General features: G+C 32.1%; 1 protein-coding gene across 3 annotated transcripts in view; it reads left to right on the top strand.

Moving 5' to 3' along the window:
- LOC143198495 (glutathione S-transferase 1) overlaps positions 1-24,375 on the top strand; it is a 133,078-nt gene that overhangs the window by 103,407 nt on the left and 5,296 nt on the right. For all 3 annotated transcript variants that reach the window (XM_076407749.1, XM_076407748.1, XM_076407750.1), the window contains exon 3: positions 23,377-23,577. In XM_076407749.1, the coding sequence (XP_076263864.1) occupies positions 23,377-23,577 (201 nt within the window). The remainder of the gene's footprint in view (positions 1-23,376; positions 23,578-24,375) is intronic.

The raw sequence follows: 24,375 nt of genomic DNA, 5'->3' as shown, positions 1-24,375 counted from the left end.
AACAAAAATTGTACATTCTTAAATAAAAGGATAATTACTTAAAAGTATTTATGGCTATAGTATCAATAATATTATCAGAAAAAAAAACATATAACCTACCCTCTAGAACAAATGTAGATTTTCCAATAATTGAAATTTTAAGAAATATGTGACACATTCGTTTAGTATTGAAATATCTTCATCGTATATCATACGCTCATAAAATATCGAGAACTTGTTCAGGTAGCATCATATGTCGTATCAAGTTAATCCAGTCATTTATAAAAATAACAGCCACAAGATATTGCACTTACTATATTGCAGTTATCCTGTGCGGTTTTAATGTACTACAAGGTATCTGCGAATAACTGTACAGGTAATTATTAACACTTCCGCTGCAAATTGCTTTGAATGAAACTTCAACTATTTGGTATTTATCTTTGGCTAATTCCTTCTCTCATACTGTTATAACTTTGCGACATATCTGTTTTAATTATAAATATTCATAAAATTTTAGGGTAAATTAGATGGCTCAGTGAATGGAGGTAAAATGAAATAAAACAGTGGCGTTTACATTATGTGACCGTTTTTTATTGAAGTAATATAAAAATGTGGAAAATACAAAATAGATAAAACGGATGGCAGCGGTGTTACCTGAAGACAAGGTTTGGGCAGTCGATGGTGGCACGTCTAAACCAAACGATGGTCGAGTACTGAATGATTGGAAATACCCTTCAATAACATCCCAGATAAACGTCTCGTGGTTGCCAACTATTCGTTATCCTTAGTAAAATAATAGTTTTTTCTTATTTAAATAAAATTTTTATGTATAACAATTTGTTTCAGCCGGCTTTGTTGGCGTCCTGTCACTTTATCCACTGTGACAGGACGGTCCTCCTAACATATATATAACAATTTGTTTCAATTGCATTGATAATTTCACTCATTGATCATTTCAAGGAGGTATATTAACAGTTTAATACGATAACTACTATTTATGACTTGTATACAATTTGGTTTCTTCTATGTCGATTTATATAATTTTCCTGATTCTTCTGAATTCTGAAGGAATATTTGAAACAACATAAATTGTAAATATATTTCAGGACAAAGTATAAAAATAAACTATGATTTAAAAGAAGCCGCAATAAAAATAGAAACAGTTCTGGTCATGTTCGAGCGCAAACAACAAATCCTCGTTATTTGTCATAGGCTGGGTGGGAATTCAAGCCACGTCTCTCCACTAGTAATTTCTCTTTGTTTGTCGCTATAATTGTTTTCGAAACACCGCCATTTACATCTCTTTACGTTTATGGCCGTCATTTCTTCGTGATGAAAATGAATTTTGCATGGACGGAAACGGAAATGTCGGAGTAAACGTTTTTATTTTTTGCGGATCGTTCATCTCGGAGCATAATTATCTCTCTTAAGTAAATTTGCGTTGTTAACTCGAAAAAAAACTCACTGCACGTATTTAATTTTAGTGACTAGAGCCGTGTCTATATGGAGAGTGAATAATGATTCTCCGCTATTAGCTTTACACATTAACGTGTTAAGCAAAATGTATTACACAAGCAATTTTCTTTACTATTCGCGGAGGTCATATTCATGAACTATGAAACGATGAAAAATATTACTTTTATGATAGTTGCCAACGTAACGAATTATTTTATATTAAAAATAACATTGTATGCAAATATTGGAATGTCAGCCATCTTTATCACAAAATACATATTTCGTAGCATCTTTTAGAAAAATATTTTAAAATATACAATGGCTTAAAGGAACTCAAAATGTTAGATAAAAGATTTTATCACCATTTAATCTTTGCGCCATGCGACTCCACATTTCTCCATTCTTTATTTTAGCTGATATTTTCATAAACAAGTGGTCGATGAAAAAGAGTTCGAAACTGTTATTAAATTAGATTGATACTATTAAGCCTTGAGACAGAATTGCCTTCTTTTGTTAGCTAACTACATAAACAGTATCTAACAGAATGGTACTTCGCGGAGTAACTTCAATATCCCACATTCACTATCTAATTAGAGAGCATTTTATATGGTAAGAAAATGATATAAGAAAAATAGAGCAAAAGTAATAAACACTTTTTCCTCAAGTGATGATAAATGATCATGATATACTCAAATTATCGATCGAAATATTAAAATTCCAACTGCTCGTTGCGTCCTTCACTCAAATAAAAATCGATTTTGCCACAGAAACCTATAACGAATTACTTTACATATTATTCTATATTGTTTGAATGTGCGTCTCTGAATTTGTTCCTCAACGCTGCAGTGACCATCGCATCTCAAACAAATGACTTCAATATTTACCTTAAGCATCCCGTTTAAAGGACCTCAGTCTTACAGATATCAAACAAATACGGGATGTCCAAATCTCAGAGTCATAAGAATTGGCAAGATAAGCACTCTAAAAATCAAATTCTAATATTTATTCTATCTTTTATGCTCCCCATCTTACAAAAATGAAAACTCCAGCAACTTGGCTTATTACTTTAACAGTAGAAGTCACTTTCTTCTTCCATGCTAATCACACGTACTTGAACTTCTGTACTTCCGTTATGGTGACTTGATCTAGTGGAAATTTGCAATATGAGAGCGATCAATAGACAATTCTTTGGTCCTTTCCCTAATTAAGTGGAACAAATCATTTTACATTTACATACAGCTAATGAATACATGATAAAATCTCTGAATAAGATTAATAAAATTAAACTAAACTATAACTAAAGTTAGACAAAATTATTTCCAATCTATACAATATACTGCATAAAAGAACCGTTAATTTGTATAATTTCATTCGTGATTCATTCATTACTTAGACTTCCAGCCATAGCATCAATCAACCTACAAACATGCGTAAATCAAATATAAATGTGGCTGAAAACATGGTGAATTAAAGCCAGTGAAACAAAATTCCAGCATATAAGTTTTACGCTCCGTAGAAGAACATGTCCGCCAGTCTATATGGTCTATATAAATATCAAGTCCAGCAAGCGGAGAATGTTAAATATCTCTAACTTGTAAGAAGCACATATTCGCCAAATGGAAACAACTTCGACGACCCAAACTTTACCAAATATATTGGCTTATCGGACGCTATACTCCAGCCTATTTGGTTATATGGAATCCAACTATGGTGAACCGCTAGCAAGTCTAATATATTCATCATACAACAGTTCCAAAATAAGGTGTTGCGTACCATTATCTATGCTCCGCACTATGTTTTAAATGAGGTGATATAACGCGATATTCATCTAGAACCTATAACGAGTGTAATTCAACGTGTTTGTGTGAGGTACTTCGAAAGTGTGTCAGTTCTTCTCAATGTATTTGCTCAGCAGCTAAATATGTCAAGTGACAGTGAAGTGCCTAGACTAAAACTTCTAACACCATCCGATCTGATTATTGGACATACATAGACTTTAGAATAAGCTTTAGAATAAGGCTAATTAATTAAAATATATTTTATTCAGAAGATCACTTAATGAAGTGATTCTCTACATACCATGTACATGACAAATACTTACTGACCTCTGGGCATATTATGGAGCTAATAAGAGTAATAAAAAAATTACTTCGAATGTGGATAACAACTTGTACTTTTCAATGATTATTTATTCAATAATGATTTAAATAATAAACTTGTGATGTTTTATAGTTGAATTAAAATAACTTGCATTAAAAATATATATTTTTTCCTAAAGTTATTTTTCTAAAACAGACATAAATAAAATGTATTATTACAAACATTATTAATAACAAACAGTAAATAACAAGTCTTTGTCATCAACTAATTACTTCTATATTAGTTATGCGTCTATATCAATCACTAAAATCCATGCACAAATATGACTCAAAAACTCTCTGAGAATTTTCAAAATTAATTCTGACATTTAACACTAAAACCATTCATAAGTTGATGTTAAGATTTAATTTTTTACAGGCCATTTTCAAAGGAAAACTATTTGAGTCGATATTTTAGCGACTTTAAATAATAAAATTCGGTTTACTTAAGGCCACAAACGGACAGATGTTTTCAAAGTAATTAAGGCAATTTACGTAAAACTCAGCTCGGACTGTCTGCTTTCGCGTTGTTTGAGTGGATAGACCCAAAATGCAAGAAGAGAATTTATTATTACTGTATTGGTCATTATTAATTACAGTTCAAGATTCGAACAACTGCTTAATTTAATTATCTAGTTAACTACACAGGATTATAATAATTCAATTTTATTTACTTGTTCAAGCAATTTCCAAAGAATATTGTAAAATTAGGAAAAAATTCACCAATAATTATAGTATGAAAAATTATTCTTCAAGTGACACTCCAAGGATCTTCTTCTTGTTTTGATACACACATGAGATGAGCAAAATAATATAAATACCTAATGTATAATCCATATTTATTTACTAACTAGCTGACCCGGCAGACTTCGTACTGCCTCAGTATATAAATAAAAGACCTAATAATCCGTAATTAATAAAAAAAATACTCGGTATGAATGAATTTTTATTATTATTTTCGATTAATTACACATGATGTTTCATATCTAAAAAAACAGAGTTTTTCTGAAATACTGGTTATTTATAAGGTTTCAATTAGATATTTACAGACACACACAGTTATGGTGCAGTTTGTTAATCAATTTAAAGCTTTCTGATAAACTATATTTTTTGTTTTGTTTAATGGTGCGTAAATAAACAAAGATGACGGTTTTCCGACTCGCGAATACGCGACGTATAATTGTCCATGCGCAAAACAGGGAAACTCCAAGATGATTCCGCAAACTTGTAACGACTGGCCTTAAGATTTATTTATGGTCATCGCAAAGGCCAGACGTACTGGAAATTGTAAACATTTAAAATCGAATGATAAATCCGTTGGGATCATCCGTATACACGGGATCAAGATATCCTCTCCTTTGTATTTTCCCTTTGTGATTGTTGCCTCAATGATGTTATTCATCATCTTTTTCACAGCCAGTCTTGTTCCATTGCACAGTCGAGTCTGATTAATGTTACGCAGCATGACGACAATCAGTTGTCCTACTTTTAACTTCAAATTGTGAGGTGGTAATCCAGGCAATTCCAGTGAATTAAAAAACTCCGCGGGATAGTTCACTACGTCGTCTTGGTTTATGACGGTATCGACTGATTTGAAGAAAACCAACTGTCCTGGGAGAAAATTCTGAATGGTCGCATTGAGATCCTCGACGATCTCGAATCCTCGACTTTTTTCTTCCTGAAAAATGGTCAGGCTAAATGGACTGCCAAACTGACTACTGTAGGGTGTCTTTCATGGATTGCAAATGAAAAGATACGCCAAATTGTTTCGTTGCTACCTACATAGCGACCCATCTGGTACTGTGATATTTCGTGATTTGCATTGGTTACAGCGAAGACGGCCATATCCTGCCTTTGTTAACATATTTACGTATGTACTTTATCGACTTCACAGTGTTACAATACTCTATATTGATGTGAGTCTCAAAAGCTTTTGAAAATATTGGCGAGTATGGCATGATCCAACGATTGTCTACATCAACATTTTGTCCTCTTACCTTCACAACTAACGATCGCCCCTTATGCGCAACTGATCATCGACTATATAATGGATATCCATCATTTCACGTTATGGTTTCAGCAATCAGGTCTCTTGGGTATCGCTTGGAACACTTGCCGTTAAGCATACAGGGTGATTTGTAGTTAAAAACTCCGCAAGGTCCATGTATCATGTGTTTGGTAACTACTGCATGCAATTTTGGGTCAACTGTGGGAAAGTGGGCATGAAATTGTCCTGTATGTGTAGCGCCAAATGATGTGATCTGAAAACAGCTGTTATATTTCTGAATGTTGGCCAAAATGTGCTTAGAATAATTTCCAATTCCACAAACTAAAGAGCGTAAAGGATCTGGTAGTGGGATCAATTGTGGCAATTTTACTTGGCCTCCAGCACAACATAATCCAGTAGATTGACCACTATATATTAATGACTTGCAATATTTACAAATTATTGTCATTTTCCCCATTCTTACCGATTTGTCGGCACAATAATCTATTGCCGCATCATAGTGGAATGCAGCTCGTTCCAGGATCACGGGAGCTCGCTGTTGTTGTGTTTTATGTGGACTAAGCCTATCTACTTCATTGTCACTCTCTAAAGAACGCAATTCTGACATAGCAATACGACAACTTTCCTGATCTGCCTCTCTCTGGTCACCAGTGCGGTTATCGCGTGAGGTAGCTCTTCGCACATTTGATTTACGGCGACGACCTAAGTCAGGTCATGTTCTCCTCGGCATCGTAATTTGTAATTAATCGAAGTGAGAAAAGTTCTCGCGTACTTAGCAGTAAAGTGTCACTATCACAAAAGATTAACAAAAAAAAAGCACATAATTTTAAATGTCACTATCATAAAGTTTCACCAAAGTTAAGAAAGTTCTCGCGCACGTAGATTGTCGGATTCGACCCTCGACATCAAAGAATAAACAAAATTTTTGTTTTTATTTAATTTCGAGCATTTTCATATTTATTCACCTTTTAAACCTTCCCTGGACTTCCACAAATAATTCAATCAATTCAAAATTATCCAACTCGGTCCAACTATTCTCGAGACTAACGAACGATGAATATATATATATATATATATATATATATATATATATATATATATACATTTAAGTACGTCGGGTTTAAGTATGAAGAACTATGAACTTATCTATATATATATAGATAAGTGATTGAGTCACCATTTGCTATTAAATCAACTGAAATTCTTAGCCGAAAAGATTCCTAGTGCGTTTGAATAGTTTCCAACGAAATGTTGTTCCATTCTTGTACCAAAACATCCACCAATTGCTTTAATGATATTATAAATCTACTCCTCACTTTCTAATCTAAAGCTCCCTATAACGATGGGAGGCTTTAGATGATTGAATATCATGTTGAGGTCTGGCAATTGTGCTGGCCAATGACAATGCTTGATGATATTCTAATTACCAAAGCCGAACTTTGTTAGCTGTGTTTGCGTTATCATCTTCGAATAGAGCAGTGTTTAATAAAAATATGCCAGCCATGGTAAGAACTTCATCATTGATCATTGATGATGATGACTGAACGATAAAGCCAGCTGAATACCACGATATTACAACTCAAAATAGAAACTAACCCCCAGGTTTAACAATAGAAAGAGGGCTTTCTGGATCGTAGATTTCTTTCATTTTCATAGTTCTTCATACTTAAACCCGACGTCGGTAGAAAATAATATATACGGCTATTCATCGGATCGTATCACATTCTTCCAATCATCAAGTATCCAAGTTTTGTGATTGTTGTACTACTTTTTTCGCGGCTTAATTTAAAAAAGCCTTTGCTATATGTTTCACAATCTCAGCCTTTCCATGAATGCTGAAGGGACTTTGTAAAGTGTATTGTTACTCAAGTGAGCATTGAGTTCTGCTATCACTTTTGCCGCTATAATTTTGTATAAACAAAAGTCAGTTAACTTTGGGTTTCGCCCACTATTCCTTTTCGCCGATGGGGCTTTGCCCTTTTTCGAAATCTGAGAGATCAAATATTTAACCTATCGCTTGTTTTAACCGTCGCAGAACAAGACCTATAATACACTGAAATTAACTTACAAGACTTGGTATGTAAACTGAGTAACATATACGCGTCGCATTATTTACACAAGAGCAGTGTTGCTAACATACAACAAGATATACTATATTTCACGATGTTCATATTCTCTATATATTGATTTTATTGATTTATTTAAAAATGTACTCACAAAAATATTGAAACAAGCACTCATTTTGGACACCAAGCAGCAAGCAGTATTGTAAAATATCTAAAACATATGATTATTTTATAAATAGACACCTTGTATTATTAACAATAAGCTAAATAATTGAACTCAAACAATACCCTCCACATCTCTTGCACAGTGCAACAACAGCAACAAAAGATAACGTGGTATAAGAGGCTTAGTATTTAGGTTGCTGGTAGAGAATAAGAAAAAGTCGTTCGACACCCACCGTATTCGGTCGCTAAGCTATAGTTTCCTTTAAAATCAGAACGATATACGTGGTCGTGATTTTAATTCAAAGAAGATTGAGCCGAGAACCAGCATAACGAGATTTCGCTCAAAAAATGCGTGGTATATTATTAAAAACGCTAATTAACTAAAATTGCATCGTTTCCCTTGATTCTGATATGCCCACGGTATTTTTTACGTACTATTAGTAAATACGCGATTAATGTATTTATTGTAGAACTGTATGTCATTATCTGTAATCTATATATAGGCCAAAAATTAGTTGTAGCTATGTATAAAAATATTTAATTGAAGGTGTACCCATTATCTTTGTTTTACCTCTGGAATATATTAGGTTTAGTAAAATGAAATCCATTATTTTTCAAATAAATTAAAGCAATCTATTAATAATACAATATAAATAACCTATCCAGCGCTTTAAATGTCCGATCAGAAAGATGGCATTATAGGTTGACATTTCATAAAAATCGTATTTGATCGTTTTGTAAATGGCGGACCTTCGTAAAAACCAACCAGTCCAAGTGCAAAGATGCAACACGCTTTGGAACTTTTGAAACCACTTTATATGTGGATCGAAATGACCGAACCCGATCGTCATATAAACTGTTTCTATTTTCGAGAAGCTAAATATGATGACCAGGAAGAGTTTGTTGCGGATATGGCGGAATTAGCAAGACATCAAATGCTATGAGTTGCTCCTCTATAGCCAAACTTTTAACTTGAAACTGTACCGTGAATAATTGATCACCTAAAGGAAGGAATAGCTCGAAAGCGATCAATTTTAGTCAGTAGAGAAGTTAATCTGTTTCATCACAACAACGCCAGGTCTCACACATCGATATCGATTCGTGCGAATCTCCAGAAGGTTAGTTGTGCGGTTATTATGCAGCCAGCTTATATTTCGGGCCTAGCACCAAGTGATTACTACCTATTTCTGTCCATAGCGAACTATTTTCCTGGTTAAAAATCCGCCTCAAGGGAGGCTTGTGGATATCATAGAGGCAAGTGCTTTTATGAGAATTTGGAACAAGTTATCAAGCAAACAACATATATTTGACTTAAACTGTGTAATTTTAAGTATGTTAAATAAAGCGTTCAACGGCATGAAAAATGATGGATTTCTTTATCTCTTTATATCACTAATCTAGAATTTCCAGTAACCCATGAGTTCTCCGCCATTATTTCTTAAGATAGTAGCATAGAGTAATCCCTGAAATAATTTCATATAGCCTAAACACTCATATAGCATATGGAACTCATAAAATTATGGCTTACTATGTATCCCTCATCATCAGAAACAGAATAAATTATAAGATATTATTAGAATTAGAAGATAATTCACCTATCACCAATTCGTTACAATGATACATTCAAAAATAGGCGAATCAGATATGGTGTCTTGGTTTGAAGTGCAAATTGTAACAAATAAAGAAGTATAAGAGGAGAAAATGTTTTTGGGGATATTTCAGCCACTAACTGACATTGTTAACTAGATGCAATATCTTTATAACATGGGTTTCAGAAAACGGTATTTGTGTAAAGTTTATGATTCTTTGAAATATCCGGGAAAAATTTTAGAACCCAATTCAGATTTAAAGCAAGATGAACTAAAAAAAATTATTTGTATTAAGGAATGTGCATACACACATATTTCAATGTTAAATTAATAATATTATGAAATGTTTTTTTCGGATTAGTGGTACCCTACTGTAATATACTATGACTAGTTTATTTCCTGTTAATATATCATAGAGTCATAATTTCAAAATATTCTTACTCAATTTTCCCCAGCTTTTTTCTTCTTATTTTCAATGTCTTCGGTTTATTAAGTGGGAACAACCTATCTTTGATAGTCATGCAAAGTAATTCGTCTAAATACGTTATGAAACACATTGATAATTACATATTTTGTTATTCTACTGTTATATGTAATACATAAGCAATGTATTAGAATATAACTATTTTAGTACTATAACTATTCTTGAGTTTTAATCATTAGTCATAATAATTATGTGTTCTTCATTATTCACTTCACTATAAATAAAACCAACAAATCACTATAAACGTTACCTACTGGCCATAGTTTTAATAGGCGTAATGTTGATAACACTATGACTGACATTTGACAGTTACAATGCTATCTGCGACATTGTATGAAATTGTCTGTCATTATTAATATTTAAGTTACGGTTTAAAATTGCTAATTACATAATGATATAAATTGTGTTCGAAGACAACTAATTGTAGGCACTATTTAACATAAATCCTGCTTAAACCTATAAAATAACCCTTGCAGACGATCTAAAAGTTGTTGTATTAACAACTGGAAAACATTATAAACATTATCTAATGAATAAAAACAGAAAAAATGGCCACAACACAAACTGTGTCTAACCAATTATTAATTCAAGGCTTATTGAAGAGAATTGAATGTAAATAGTTAAATACAAATAGCGCTCTATGTCTTCTTTCATCCTTTTTAAATGTAGAAAAGCAACACATAATACGCATATGAGTTATTAAATGTGACGGGTTTAAAATAACAGAATCTTGATTATAGTTATTTTACATTAAAAATTATTATATTTTACAGGAACAAGTAGCGACTGTTGAACTAATACTGATACTGATACTGAGGGTTTAAATGTATCATAATATAAATCAAATCCCTGTCTTCAGACGTTCACTCATTATATCATTCAGCATTAACCAATAGTCTGTTCAAAGTTATTTTCTGCATACGTCATTTAAATATGTGACATCAAAGCGTCGCAATGTTGTCGGATCAACTCTGAGTTCAGTTTGGCTTTGACATACAACAAAATTCTAATCTAAATAAGAAAATTGAACAAAAATGTTATCAAATATAATTTATGTTAACATTATAGTACATCTAAAAACTACAGTTAATTATACTTTGACACTTTGACGACTTTGACAGGTTCATTCCTTTACGCGTTCGAACTAATCAGACCACGTTGTATCTCTTTTTAACTAGAATAAAATGAGAAGGAAAATATTGTCTGATTCTAAAACGAATTTATAAATTGCGACAGGCAATACATTAAACATCTTGATGACGTATGTACAAAAAAAAACTTTAAATAGACTATAAATACACAGCTTTAGTCCCTTGAATATACGGTAGTCGTAGCCAGAGCCTTCTATCACTTCTTGCATTCGCACTATTGTTTGCAAAACTTGTTTTCGCTTGTGTCAGTTTTTTGGATTTTTTCCGTACTTTGAGAAATTGAGTACATCAAACACATAAATATAAAGTAGCTGACGATTCCTTAAATAAGTGAAAAAATAATCTTTACGCTTCAATTCATTTTCAAAATTTTAATTCTGCAGCACTGAACATTTACAGCTTATTTTTTCGTATTTTGAAATCACAAACCGTTTTGGACAAATATGAAAATTTTTAGCAAATTTTTTTAACATATTAAAATAGTAAAGTACAAATTAGTATGATTTACTTTTTAACAAAATAAAACGTAATTGAAATGCTTAATAACATCCCTTTTGTGGAAAATATATTATTGAAAGGACACACTACGAATTGGTTAAACTATCATCTAAATCTAAGAATTTATATGCATAAAATTTATATGTTAAAGTTAAATTATAACTATATTCCCTAGATTCAGCCAATATACAACATTGTGTTCCATTATCTGTCGATAATTGTATAAAAGATACGTTCTGCTCCCCTTTTAATTTAAAATCAATCACGGTATCGTTATCAACTCTTTATCCAACTTCTCTTCCCCTCCATCGATCGCAAGGATGCGTCAAGGCCATACTCATCTTGGAAAATTTTCTCGGATCTCATATCTCTCACCCTTCCAATAAAAACTTAGGGTGAAATAATTTATTTTAGGTCCTTATATATTTAGGCAAACATGGGTAAAAACTCATTTAATTTATATGTTATACGAAGTATTAAATAACGAAGCTGAAGATCTCCTATTATATTAGAAGGCAAAACTACTCTACCCCCACAACGCTTCATGTGAATCTTCCATTTTCTAAAACAGTGGATCCAAATTTTATTATGTAACACATAAAATTCTAGTAATGCAAGATTTGACAAATAAAGCTGAGCATTTGGCCAGAAACCACTGCGTTGTAAGTCAAATTGTTGTCTTGGAGAACCCATGACCTGTTCAACCCAATTCAATTTTTCTTCTATGAAATTTAGCAACAATGTTTGGTTAGTAAATAGAGATTAATGATCAGGGACCCAGTAAATATATACAGTTCTATAAATATAGAAAAAAAGAACATCGTCAGTGTTCTTTCGCTTTCCACTTGCGCATTTATACTTTTTTGGATCTTAGTGGCCTTGGATTAGGATTATTAGTAACTAAAAAAACTGACCCTCATGGTTTCAAAAAATCTAAATTCGAATCTGTAAAAAAGTTCCCTTTGAATAACACTTAGTTGAAACAAAGAATGCATTCGGATCTAAAATGTGATGTAGACAGCCTTACCATACTACAATGATTGGAATCGTTCCTTATCAGATTTAAAATGCTTGTCTATTTAATCATGAACGATTACACATAAACACTAAAAGAATGGTGATTGGTTAGACGTTAACGCGAATTATAACTTCACAACAAATTATTAGAGTTTAAACAAAGCCCATGTGGACCTACATTATAATAGAATCTAATAGAAATACGGACGGAAATAAGGACGTCTAATAGAAATTTTCAATGACTAAATTAGACGTTTTGTTCAAGAAACACCAAATAATGTTGAATAAACATAAAAACGTCGAAGTACTACAGTTACTGGATCATAGTGGATACTTGGAGATTGAAAGAAAAAGCTATGTGAAAAAAAGTTTTGTATTTTAAAGTCATGTGAAGTGTATCAGTGGAGTATATCGATCATATACTAATCAAATTTGGATCTGAAATCTTAGAACTAGACTTAAAATGCTTTAATTATATTAGATAGATAGTTTTACAAGAATAGTTACGTGGTATTTAAATTTTAATATTTAATAATAATATTTAGTATAAAAAACACCCAGATTCGAAGGTTTCGACTAGCGTTGAGAACTATCGACTGAAAACAGTCGAAACAGTCGGTAGTCAAAAAACTAGCGACTGAAAATAGTAATTACTATTTTCAGTCAAATGCACGGTTCGGCTGTTTTTTTCAATTCGTTATGTCAGACGAAAATGTACGAATGGTTTCCTTTATAAATTGTAAGAGAGGAAAGGACGGAGAAATTGCTTGGGGCAGTTAATTTTATATGTGTTTATATTTTCCAACGGTAGTATAAGCGAGACGGAGATGTATAAATTCCTTCACGAACTAATTTTAAAAAAGAGAAGGAAAAAAATAATTACTGAATACTATTATAATAATTAAACATAACATGCAATTTATAATTTCATTTATAAGGAAGTAGAATTACTTTTATATTTGAATGTTTCGTGGATCTGTAAGAAGAAATGGAATTTTTCTATGGAACGGAATAATACCCCACAAATGTTCTTGCATTTATTGTATTTTAATGTATTAATTGCTATTTTTAAATAATATACTATAATAAGTATAAACAATACAGTAGAACTTAAACAAAACCTAAAAGCTAAAGATGTATAATAACCATAAATACTATATAAAAATTAAATACACATTAAATACAAGTAGGACCAAAAATAGTAACAGAAGTACGACTGAAACATTCGATAGTAAATAGTAACAAAATCAGTCGGACCGAAAATAGCGACTGAAAACAATCGACTAAAACAGTCACTGATAAAAAATAGTAAAATCAGTCGAACCTAAAATAGTGACTGAAACAGCCAGTAGTAAAAAGTAGTCAACTACTAAACAGTCGATAGTTCCCAACACTAGTTTCGACTAATACCGACACTGGCACTGACAGAATTCGAATCCGCAACTATGGCATCAATAAAATGGCAGTCTCATCTCGCTGACCATTATAATTTCAAACCATTTCTGCTATTAGAAAAAGAAAAAAAGAAAAAAAGAAAGGAAGAAAATTAGATAATGTGAATGAAAGAATATATAACTAAAATGCTAAAATTAAAATTTATTACGAAACTAAGTTATTTACCTAAATAACTAATAGTCTAAATCCCATGTAAATTATCTAAATAACATTATTTATTTTAATCATAATGAATGTTTTTAATTAATATAATATGGAATGTACAGAAATATATGATGATTTATGATATAATATATATACGTACAATATAATCAACAGCAACTAATTAGACATAAAATAACATTAATTTATTTCGAATATTATTAAATGACATCAAAATTTATGAAGTATATTGAATTTAATATTTTGTAATAACGTATTTAATATATAACCTTCAATATTTCAATTAATATGTTTATGTTTGTTTTCAGTTATATTCGTTGTAATTAATTTTATTACGTGGGCTTCATACTACGGATTTACACCATCGGTTGTTCGTGATTAAAACTCCACGGGGTACTAACATTTGACAAAACCCACCAGCTGGACAGTAACAAATTTAGAGATTATTTAAAAATGATCCGGCTTAATTAGCGACATATTGGCACAGGACGGTCCTTCTACTGTTGGGGTAGTTGCTGGTTCGATTCCTGCAATCAGAGTCGTAACTTGGTCAGTGGAAAATTATGACGATTGATGACGATTATCAATGTCTGTTTTGTTGAATAGACTATATATAACTTCAATATGCGCTTATTTGCTTTGATTAACCGTTATTCTTCATGTCTTGGTTCACTTATTTATATTGTTACTCGACTGTTGTAATTTTCTAGTTGTTTCTTCGCTGTTGTCTCCATCGCAAAATATCAGTGTAGGTGATACTTTCCATTTGTGGTGTAACGTAGGTAAAATCCCCAACACACTTCCCATTAGGTACAATTCATTTAGATTATTTCATTGTAAAATGGGCTTTCTATTATAACCCTTTCTAGATGAATTGAAAGAGTTTAATGTGTTGCTTTGGTAAAATGTTTCTTGTAGCTAAGCTTTTGGATAAGTTCTATATCTAAAATAGCTGAGCAGACTTTTATATTCGTAAACTTTGTCAATAACGTCTGGGATTTAATTATATCTAACCAGAAGTCAATTGTTGAATGCTTGTTCATTAAACTATACTGATGGAGGTGTATTACATTCTTTCTTTCTATATTTTTCAAATCTTCTATTATTAAAAATAAGATTTGATTCATTTTAGTCCACTAGGCGATTTTCCTGGTTTTGTAATCGTAATAAAAGTAAGTTTTATATCGCCTTTATTTTTAATAACAGTCCGGTTATTAAATTATAACCCGGTACTTTCTCTGAGTTAATGTCAGCTTTGGTGACTTCTTTTGACATGATTGCCTTTTTTGGTACTTTAGTGAACGCACTAATTCTACTATAACTAACACATCTGTGCTTTAAAAGATGTTGCTATATAAAATATTCTTCATCGCCTGTCATTTTTTCATAATAGTTTCACCATCATCATGTACCAAATTCGAGTTATCAATGTTCGTGTGATATTGATTTTACTTTCGGCGTTCCAGTCTTTACTCTAAATTATATTAAGACCAAGTAATTCCTGTTTTACAACAATGTTTTCGACAGTGAAGGCAGATCCAACTTGCATACATAACAGGTCAACTGAAAAGTCCCCGGCCTGACACATATATGACGCTACTAGAATTAAATACATACGTTTTTTAGTTCGCTATAACCCTCAAAAGATGCGTGTACTATTTTGACAGCTGTCGGATCATTAGTATGTGAATTATAGCATTTTGGGTGAAACAACTTTTGTTATTGTGAAAAAAATGGATAAAAAGGAATTTAACGTGTTTATAAAATATTGCTTTTTGAAGAGAAAAAATACAGTTGAAGCAAAAACTTGGCTTGATGCCGAGTTTCGGGACATATCCCCAGGAAAATCAACCAACAAGGATTGGTATGCTAAGTTTAGACGTTGCGAAATGAGCACCGAAGACGGTGAACGCAGTGGATGCCCAAAAGAGGTTGTTACCAATGAAAACATTTTAAAAAATCCACAAAATGATTTTGAATGACCGTAAATTGAAATTGAATGAAACAGCAGACACTCTAAAGATACCAACTGAACGTATACATCATATCATTCACGAATATTTGGGCACGAGAAAGCTCTGTGCAAAGTGGGTATCACACGAGTTCACTTTTGACCAAAAACAACGACGACCTGATGATTCGGAGCAGTGTTTGAAGACGATGAACCAGCTCCAAAGCGTAGGAAAACGCAACAGTCGGCTGGAAAAGTTATGGCGGCTGTATTTTGGGATGTGCATGGAATAATGTTCATTGACTACCTTGCAAAAGGAAGGACCATCAACAGCGACTATTACATAGCGTTATTGGACTGTTTGAATTACGAAATCGCCGAGAAACGGTCGCATTTTAAGCAAAAGAATGTGCTGCTTCACCAAGACAATACACCGCATCACAAGTCACTGAAAACGATGGAAAAAACCTATGAATTGGGCTTCGAATTACTTCCTCATTCACTGTATTCTCCAAATCTGGCCGCCAGCGACTATTTTCTGTTCTCAGATCTCAAAAGAATGCTCGCTGGCAAGAAATTTTCGTCGATTTAAGAAGTGATTACCGAAACTGAAGCCTATTTTGAAACAAAGGACAAATCATATTACAAAAATGGTATCAAAAAGTTGGACGGTCGCTATAATCAATGTATCATCCTTGAAGGCAATTATGTTGAAAAAAAAAACTAATTTGCCAAAAAAATATGTTTTACTATGGTAAGCCAGGGAGTTTTCAAAAGACCTGTTACACCGTTGTTTATACTTTCAACGTCCCAATCTTCATTGTAAATTATATCAAAACATGTGTAATTCCTATTCCACAACAATATTTTAGAAAGAAGCAGATATTGAGATTGAAACAGATCCAACTTGCTTACAAAGGCCTACTTATAGATGGTGGCAGAGAGAGATATCCAAACTCCAAGACTAATTACAAAATTTCTTCCCATTATCTTTCGTGGTGATTTAATCTTTTGTTATTCATTTGTATATTTATTTATATATATATATATATATATATATATATATATATATATATATATATATATATATATATATATATATATGTGTGTGAGCAGACACGTAGAGATTATTTAATTATATATTATTTAACAGACACTATTTAATAAACATTCATATGTTTCTCATCGCTGGATCTTTCAGCACTATTAATAGTTTGACTTAATAATACATACAAATACAAATAATACATTAATCAATATCAATTTTAAAATAATTTATAAATAAATTTAATATTTTACTACATGACTCAATAACAGCAATAATACAATTTTAACATTTTCTAGACCAGGAAAACAACTATACAATAATTTATATCTTCTTGGTAACTAAAATCGACGAGAAACCATTGTAAATGCATATCGGCTCGTACCATACGCTGGGATGTAATTTTCTGGTATTTGAACTCCAACTGTGGTGGGAGAAATCGCCCACCATCCAGTTGCAGCAAGGACTTTTTTTGTCTGCGCTCATCATAGAAAATGATTTACCGCCAACTGGCAACGGTGTATGATTCATTGCCTGAGAATGTTTCGCTTTTTATTTTTTTACGATTGTTATTATTACACGCCATCGAGTGGATTAATAATAATTACTCTGCTTTTGACTATGTAAATTAGCGAATATAATAAAGGACAGGGATGGGTAACCTAGTTTAATCTGGGTGTCACTTTTTCTATAAAAAAAATAAATGTTCATGAAGTCACAACGTGCCATCTAATATTTTCTTTATTGATATATTATTAATAGTCGTTACCGGTTAACCTACAATTTATCTTTATAATAATCTTAGCCTCTAGGATAATCATGTTCATTATCAATCATTAACACATGCTCATAAATAACACTGCTATTTTTTCTGTTAAATACACTTGACTGCTCTACACAATACCAACATCGTTTGATTCTTTTGAGTCTGTATCCTGCTCGAATATTATCTAAAAATTGTAATGCAGAGAATGGAATCTTTCCCCATGTGTTGTTAATGACAATGAAATAAAATGAATGCAACTGTTGCTACAAATTAGATACTAAATAATGTATGTTGGATTAATGCTTTGTTGACTCTAGAATTGTACTAGCTAAATTGAAGAAACTGAAAATTATTTATACCGTATTGCCCAATAGCCGATAAAATCTAAAAAACATTATTGACTTTTTATTGGTCTAATTTACTTATCCATCTGAATCCCTGTCGATATTTTTAATGTATGAAAAATGAAGAGTAATTTAGTTAGTGATGTTTAATCTCTGTAATATTTTATTCCAATTACTGAGAAGCATAATTTCTATATCGATCATTATCACTTTGATTTGTGACCTTCTGTTTCAACCATAACAAAGAAGAAATGTTTACAATGTTAATGACATGTTGATGAAAACTTATTTATTATTTATTGTTTATTATACCAATATATGTTGGTGAAATTGTGAAAATTAATTTAAACAACTCTTAAATAGCTTAAGTTGACTGTTAAATTAAAAATATAACAATAAATCTGCTGCCGAAGCCCATCAAACACTTCGTCATATCTCAATGGTCGGTTTTAGCTTTAACGATTTAAAAGTGGTAATTTTGATGCCAATGACAAGTACGGCCTGAAAGACCAAAACATTTCGACGACAAAAATTGCAAGATTCAACTGATGAAAATTTGGTTAACAGTTTATGAATTAAGTGTTTCCAAGCGTTCACGTCTATATAAATAAAAGCACAAAAGAAAGATCCAAAATGAAGGAATTATATCCTTACTATAATAATCCTACTGGCAACATATCATGGGTTAGTCCAGGAGAGTCATCCACATCGACATCGAAGCGGGCTATTCATGACCAAAAATTATTGCTGCATATAATGGAATTAGCATAGTGTATTATGAGTTGCTACAACCGAATAAAACTGTTGCTGTACATATCTACCGACGTCAATTTCCAAATACTGAAGAGAGAATATGAATCTATCATTGGACTATTTTTAACATTTTTCTTTTTTGTATACAATGGCCCTGTGGTCCACAACATATTAAGTTAGTCATGTTTCTATTATAATAGAGTAAAAGGACTAATTTAAAAATGATATGTTACTAAAACTGGTTTTCGCCGCATTTTCAATATAAGATCAGAAATGTATTTGATACAATTAAAGAATAAAAGTCTCTATTTTAAAACATATTAAAATATATAAAAAACTATATCAAAAACGCTCTGTGACATTTTTTAAATTGTACTTAAAAAAAATCTAATTTCCATTAACTTTCAATAACCATCAAAGAATTAATAAGTGTAAATTACTACGCCACTGAACCTTATAAAAAAGTATCATAACTAAAATTATTTTCAGAAATATAACAACTTCAGAGCATTAAATATAAGTACACATGATATTTCTTTACTTTTATGTTATAGACTTCAGTATGGAATAATAAGTTAAATAATACACGTTTGTATATTAAAACAGAGAACATATGAAAAAACCAATTTTGAAATTAATATTTTAATATAGCATGTATAATAAAACAATAACAAACAGAATTAGGTAATTTATTTTTTACAATTTGAAAATGTATATTAATGGAATGGACTTATAATTATTAAATTAACTATTGATTTTCCAAAAATAATACATATAAAGTACATCCATGCCCCCCGCAGGATTCGAACTCGAGTATTGCAGAAGTAGGAAGTCCGTCCTGTCGCCTTAACCACTCTCATACTCGGTGAACTACTAAGATCTTCTAGACTTCTAACTACTAGACTCTTAGCTAAACTCTACACGGCTACCCTCTGGAGTTGTTTGTATATTTTGTATCACTAATTTGACGCCTATTTCCGTTTTCTTCAAAAACGGAGGCAAAATTATCGCTAAGCCGATTAATGTATAAAAAATATTTTTAAGAAGGTTTTCATAAACAAATATGTAAGAAAACCTTTAAATAATTTTACTAAAAACCTATATTACTACTAAAAACAATAAAAACAATTGCTAGAGCATGATAAACATATATATTAAAAAATTAATCATAAGAGAAAGCATCATTCGATCAATCACGGTTCGCTTCAATTTTCTGGTATCCTGCGCGTTGACCAGTGGCTGTATTGCTACCACGTTGCTATGATTTAGTAACATTATTTCATGTTATAATATTCTGGTCATTGATATATGATCTATTAAGGCAATTTATTTCTTTTAAAGTTTGCAAAAAACGAGTCAATGAAATTCATCATAAAGGGACAAGAAAAATTAGTAGCTAACAATAATCAAGATATTTAACAATTTTATTTAAAAAAAGTTGTTTATAAAAAACCTCCCACCACTAAGAACCCGAGCTTAGTACAGCAGAAAATCAGGTAACAGTAATAACTGTTAAATCAAGCAGATACAGGGTTACAATAACCGCAATTTATTGTCCTCCAAGATACAATCAGAAAAAAGGAAAATTATTTGAATGTCCTAAGCAACCTGGGAGAAAAATGTACTATTGGAGGTGATTTCAATGCAAAAATACAAGATGGGGATTCAGAATGACAACTAAAGGCAATGAACTTCATAATGCACCTGCTGAACTAAGATTTAGTTACATGTCAATTATCAACTTATTGGCCGACTGACTAAGAGAAAATCCCAGACCTGTTAGATTTCTTCATAGTAAGAAACATAACATCCAACTATATAAAAGTAGAAGAACATTTTCAGTTAAGTTCAGATCATACGCTAGTGATTCTGACGTTGAGCAAAAATATAATAAGAAAAGAAAGAAACCCAACGTTAACAAACAAGAAAATAGACTGGGAAGAAATTGTTGAAAAATTGAAGAAACGAATTCAACTCAAGTACCCCTCAAGACAACTGAACAATTAAATTTTGAAGCAGAAAAATTCGTAATAGATATTCAACAAGCTGCTTGGAAGAATTCTCCGGAAATTAAGAGTACTTTTAAAGGAACTAATTATCCAAAAGAAATCAAGGAAATGGTAGCTGAAAAACGAAAATTAAGGAAAAAATTGCAATAAAATAGAACACCTAAAAAAATAGTTTAAACAATATAACCCAAAGACTGAAAAGGGAAATACTGGAAATTAAAAACAAAGCCATAAATGACTATTTGAGAAATTTAACACATGATAAAAAAACTGATTGCTCACTCTAGAAAGCCACCAAATATCTAAAGCGCTCATGTCTACACAGAGACATATAAGAGACCTATGTGGGAATTGGGCACGTGACAATCTCCAAAAAGCAGAAGCATTTGTGGAATATCTAGAAAAAACTTTCAAACCAAACGAAACTAATATTGAACATAATTGCCGGATACAGAAGCTGAAAATTCGATGATTGAATTAGTCACACCGAAAGAGCTAACCAAAGTTATTAAAACTGACATTAACACCAGGAAATCACCAGGCTACGATTTAATAACAGGAGAATTACTGTAAAAAGTACCAAGAAAGGGAATTATAAAATTCTCTAACTTGATCAATATAGCATTTAGATTAAATCAAGTCCCAGGCATTTGGAAGATGGCGGAAATTATAATGATCCCAAAACTTCGGAAGTCATCAAACGAAATAAAGGCCTATAGACCTATATCACTGCTGCCAAGTAATAATCTAAGATTTTTGAATGGTTCTCCTATTGAAAAGTATAAAACCGATCATAGAGAGAAAAAGCTAATACCACCACACCAAAGACTGAAATAGGACCGACAGTTATATACCTAGATTTAAGTTATCATAAAGACAAACTGTAGGTTAGACGGAAACGACTAGTAACAATATATTAATTAAACAATAAAATAAACCTACGAATTAATTAAAGCGGTAATCTAGTATAAAAATTCGGAAACATTGGAAATATGAAATAGAAAAAGATTTTTTCAAATTTCTAAACTAGAATATTCCTTGAAATCTTGGGTAAAGTTACGCGCAGTCTAGATGGCACGTCACTAAATCAGCTATATCTCCTAAAATAATGCACATTCTGAAATATCATATTAAGGGCGTGTTATTAAACGGTTAAGAAATGATAATATGAAGATAAAATCGTTTTCTAGACTTCAAAATAATAGTACCCCCTTAGGTATTTTACCTAATATCTAGATAAATATAAGTGAGTACTTTATTAAACGTGATGTTTCGAAATAGTCGATGAATACATCACATCGATTCTTCAGCTCAAATAACCGCCGCAGTCTATTAGAAACTATAGGCGGCGCCGAGAAAACTCGATCGATCAACGAAAGGAAAAAACGGACAAAACAAAATTATCAACACTGGATCTCTAACACATGGGCTGGAAAGTTCCGGGCGTAACAAAGAAAACGCGTTTTTTTTGCCCAAAATTGGTTTTATTCATCAACGTAATCTCCATCAAGAACTACACAGTCATTCCAGCGCTACTCTAACATTTCAATACCACTTTTGTAGGCCGATTAATATTTTGCCTCAATATAAGCCTGTCGGCCAGTTGTTGTGTTGTTGGATCCATGTTTCATACATTGTGTCGACATATCGACGCAAAAATTCCGGTTTGTTTGGTTTAAACATGACCAAACACTGCTCACAATCATCAACACGTTCTTGTTTTTGGTCAACAGTGAGCAAACGCGGCACCCATTTTAAACAGAGCTTTCTCATATTCAAATGCTCGTGCAATATAGAACCAACGCGTCCTTTTAATATATTTACGGTGTTAGCTAACTCACGGAATTTCACTTTTCAATCATTCAAAACGATTTAGTGGCTTTTTTTATGTTTTCTGGTGTTATCACCTCATTTGAACGTCCACTACGTTCTGTATCATTGGTGTCTCTACGACTACGTTTGAAGACAGCAAACCAACGTTTTATGGTTGTTTCTGATGGAGGGGAGTCCTTATAACACTTTTCAAGCCATTTCTTTGTTTGAACGGTGTATTTCCCAGCAAGAATCAGTGTGAAATTAAAACACGAAATTTATTTTTGATCCATTGTTTTGAAAATAACAAAAATAGTGTCACTCTTAGCACAATAACTCACAAACTATGAGTAGAATATCATGAAATTTTATTAACAGTTTTCTTTTAAAGGTTAGTACTATCTCAAAAAACGGCGAGTGCATCAAAACTAGCACCATCTATGTGTTAGGCTCGGGATTTTTCAGCCTATGTATAACACATAGCGTGCGATTGGCGTGTCATTTTTATTAATCCCCTCGTTTGTTTCAGATTAATCCGGGCCATACCGTGCCGACCCTGGTCGATGAAGATTACGTCAGCTGGGATACGCACGCGATCCTAGGACATTTGGTGCATAAATATGGAAGCGACGACAGTCTCTACCCGAAGGATCCGGAAAGGAAGGACATGGTGGACCAGAAATTATTTTTCGAATCGGACACTCTGTGTCCAAGAGTGAACAGTGTCATTGTAAGGAGAATCGTCGTAATATTCCGCTTTATTTGACACCTTACTAATTCACATTTTCTCTGGAGCATTACTAAATCGTTAGCACTTGCTAGAACTGATGGTTATTATTATGTACTTGCATGTATTTAACGTTATTTCATGTAACAGTTAAATTATATGCTTTTGAGATTTTCTCTACATAAATAACAAATTTTCATTTAGCATTATTAAGTTATTCAGTGTATACAGACGCTAGTCATGGAAATCTCAAAATTGTATTTTCAATATTATTTTTCTTTATTGTTTAATTTGAAGAAATCTACGGCCTATCAAACATTTTTAGAAAGATGTAGTAATGCTGTTTCGTCATCCCAATTGTTGATTTTGATTTCAACGATTTAAGAATGGTAATGTTCATTGTCATTGATAAAATACGACCTAGAAGGCCGAAAAGTTCGAAGACAGATCGTTCAGATGGTTTACTACAAAAATCTCAGGGGTTAAAAATCATGAATTAGTCTCGGAGAGCCATCTTCATTGAGACCGATCGAAATATTCATGGCTATAAAATCTTAAGGTGCATATGTGGGTATTAGCAAGGTTTAGCAAGGCGTAGTGATTATGAGCTACTAAATCTGAATAAAACATATTATTGCCAAAAAGACCAACAACAGCGAGTAACAGACGTAGTCACAGATGCGAAGTCATCCTCTTGAATGACAACACATAAGCCACATATTGCAAAAGTTGTGAAGGATACACTGTTGCATCTCGAATAGGAAGTTCTGTCGCACTTAGTGTAGTTCCTGTAGTGTGGTT

The sequence above is a fragment of the Rhynchophorus ferrugineus genome, unplaced genomic scaffold (genome assembly GCF_030347505.1).
Source record: "Rhynchophorus ferrugineus isolate W39M unplaced genomic scaffold, kcgeb_rfMv2 rfM6, whole genome shotgun sequence".
Taxonomy (NCBI): Eukaryota; Metazoa; Arthropoda; class Insecta; order Coleoptera; family Curculionidae; genus Rhynchophorus; species Rhynchophorus ferrugineus.
This window is presented reverse-complemented; position numbering and strand designations above follow the sequence as displayed.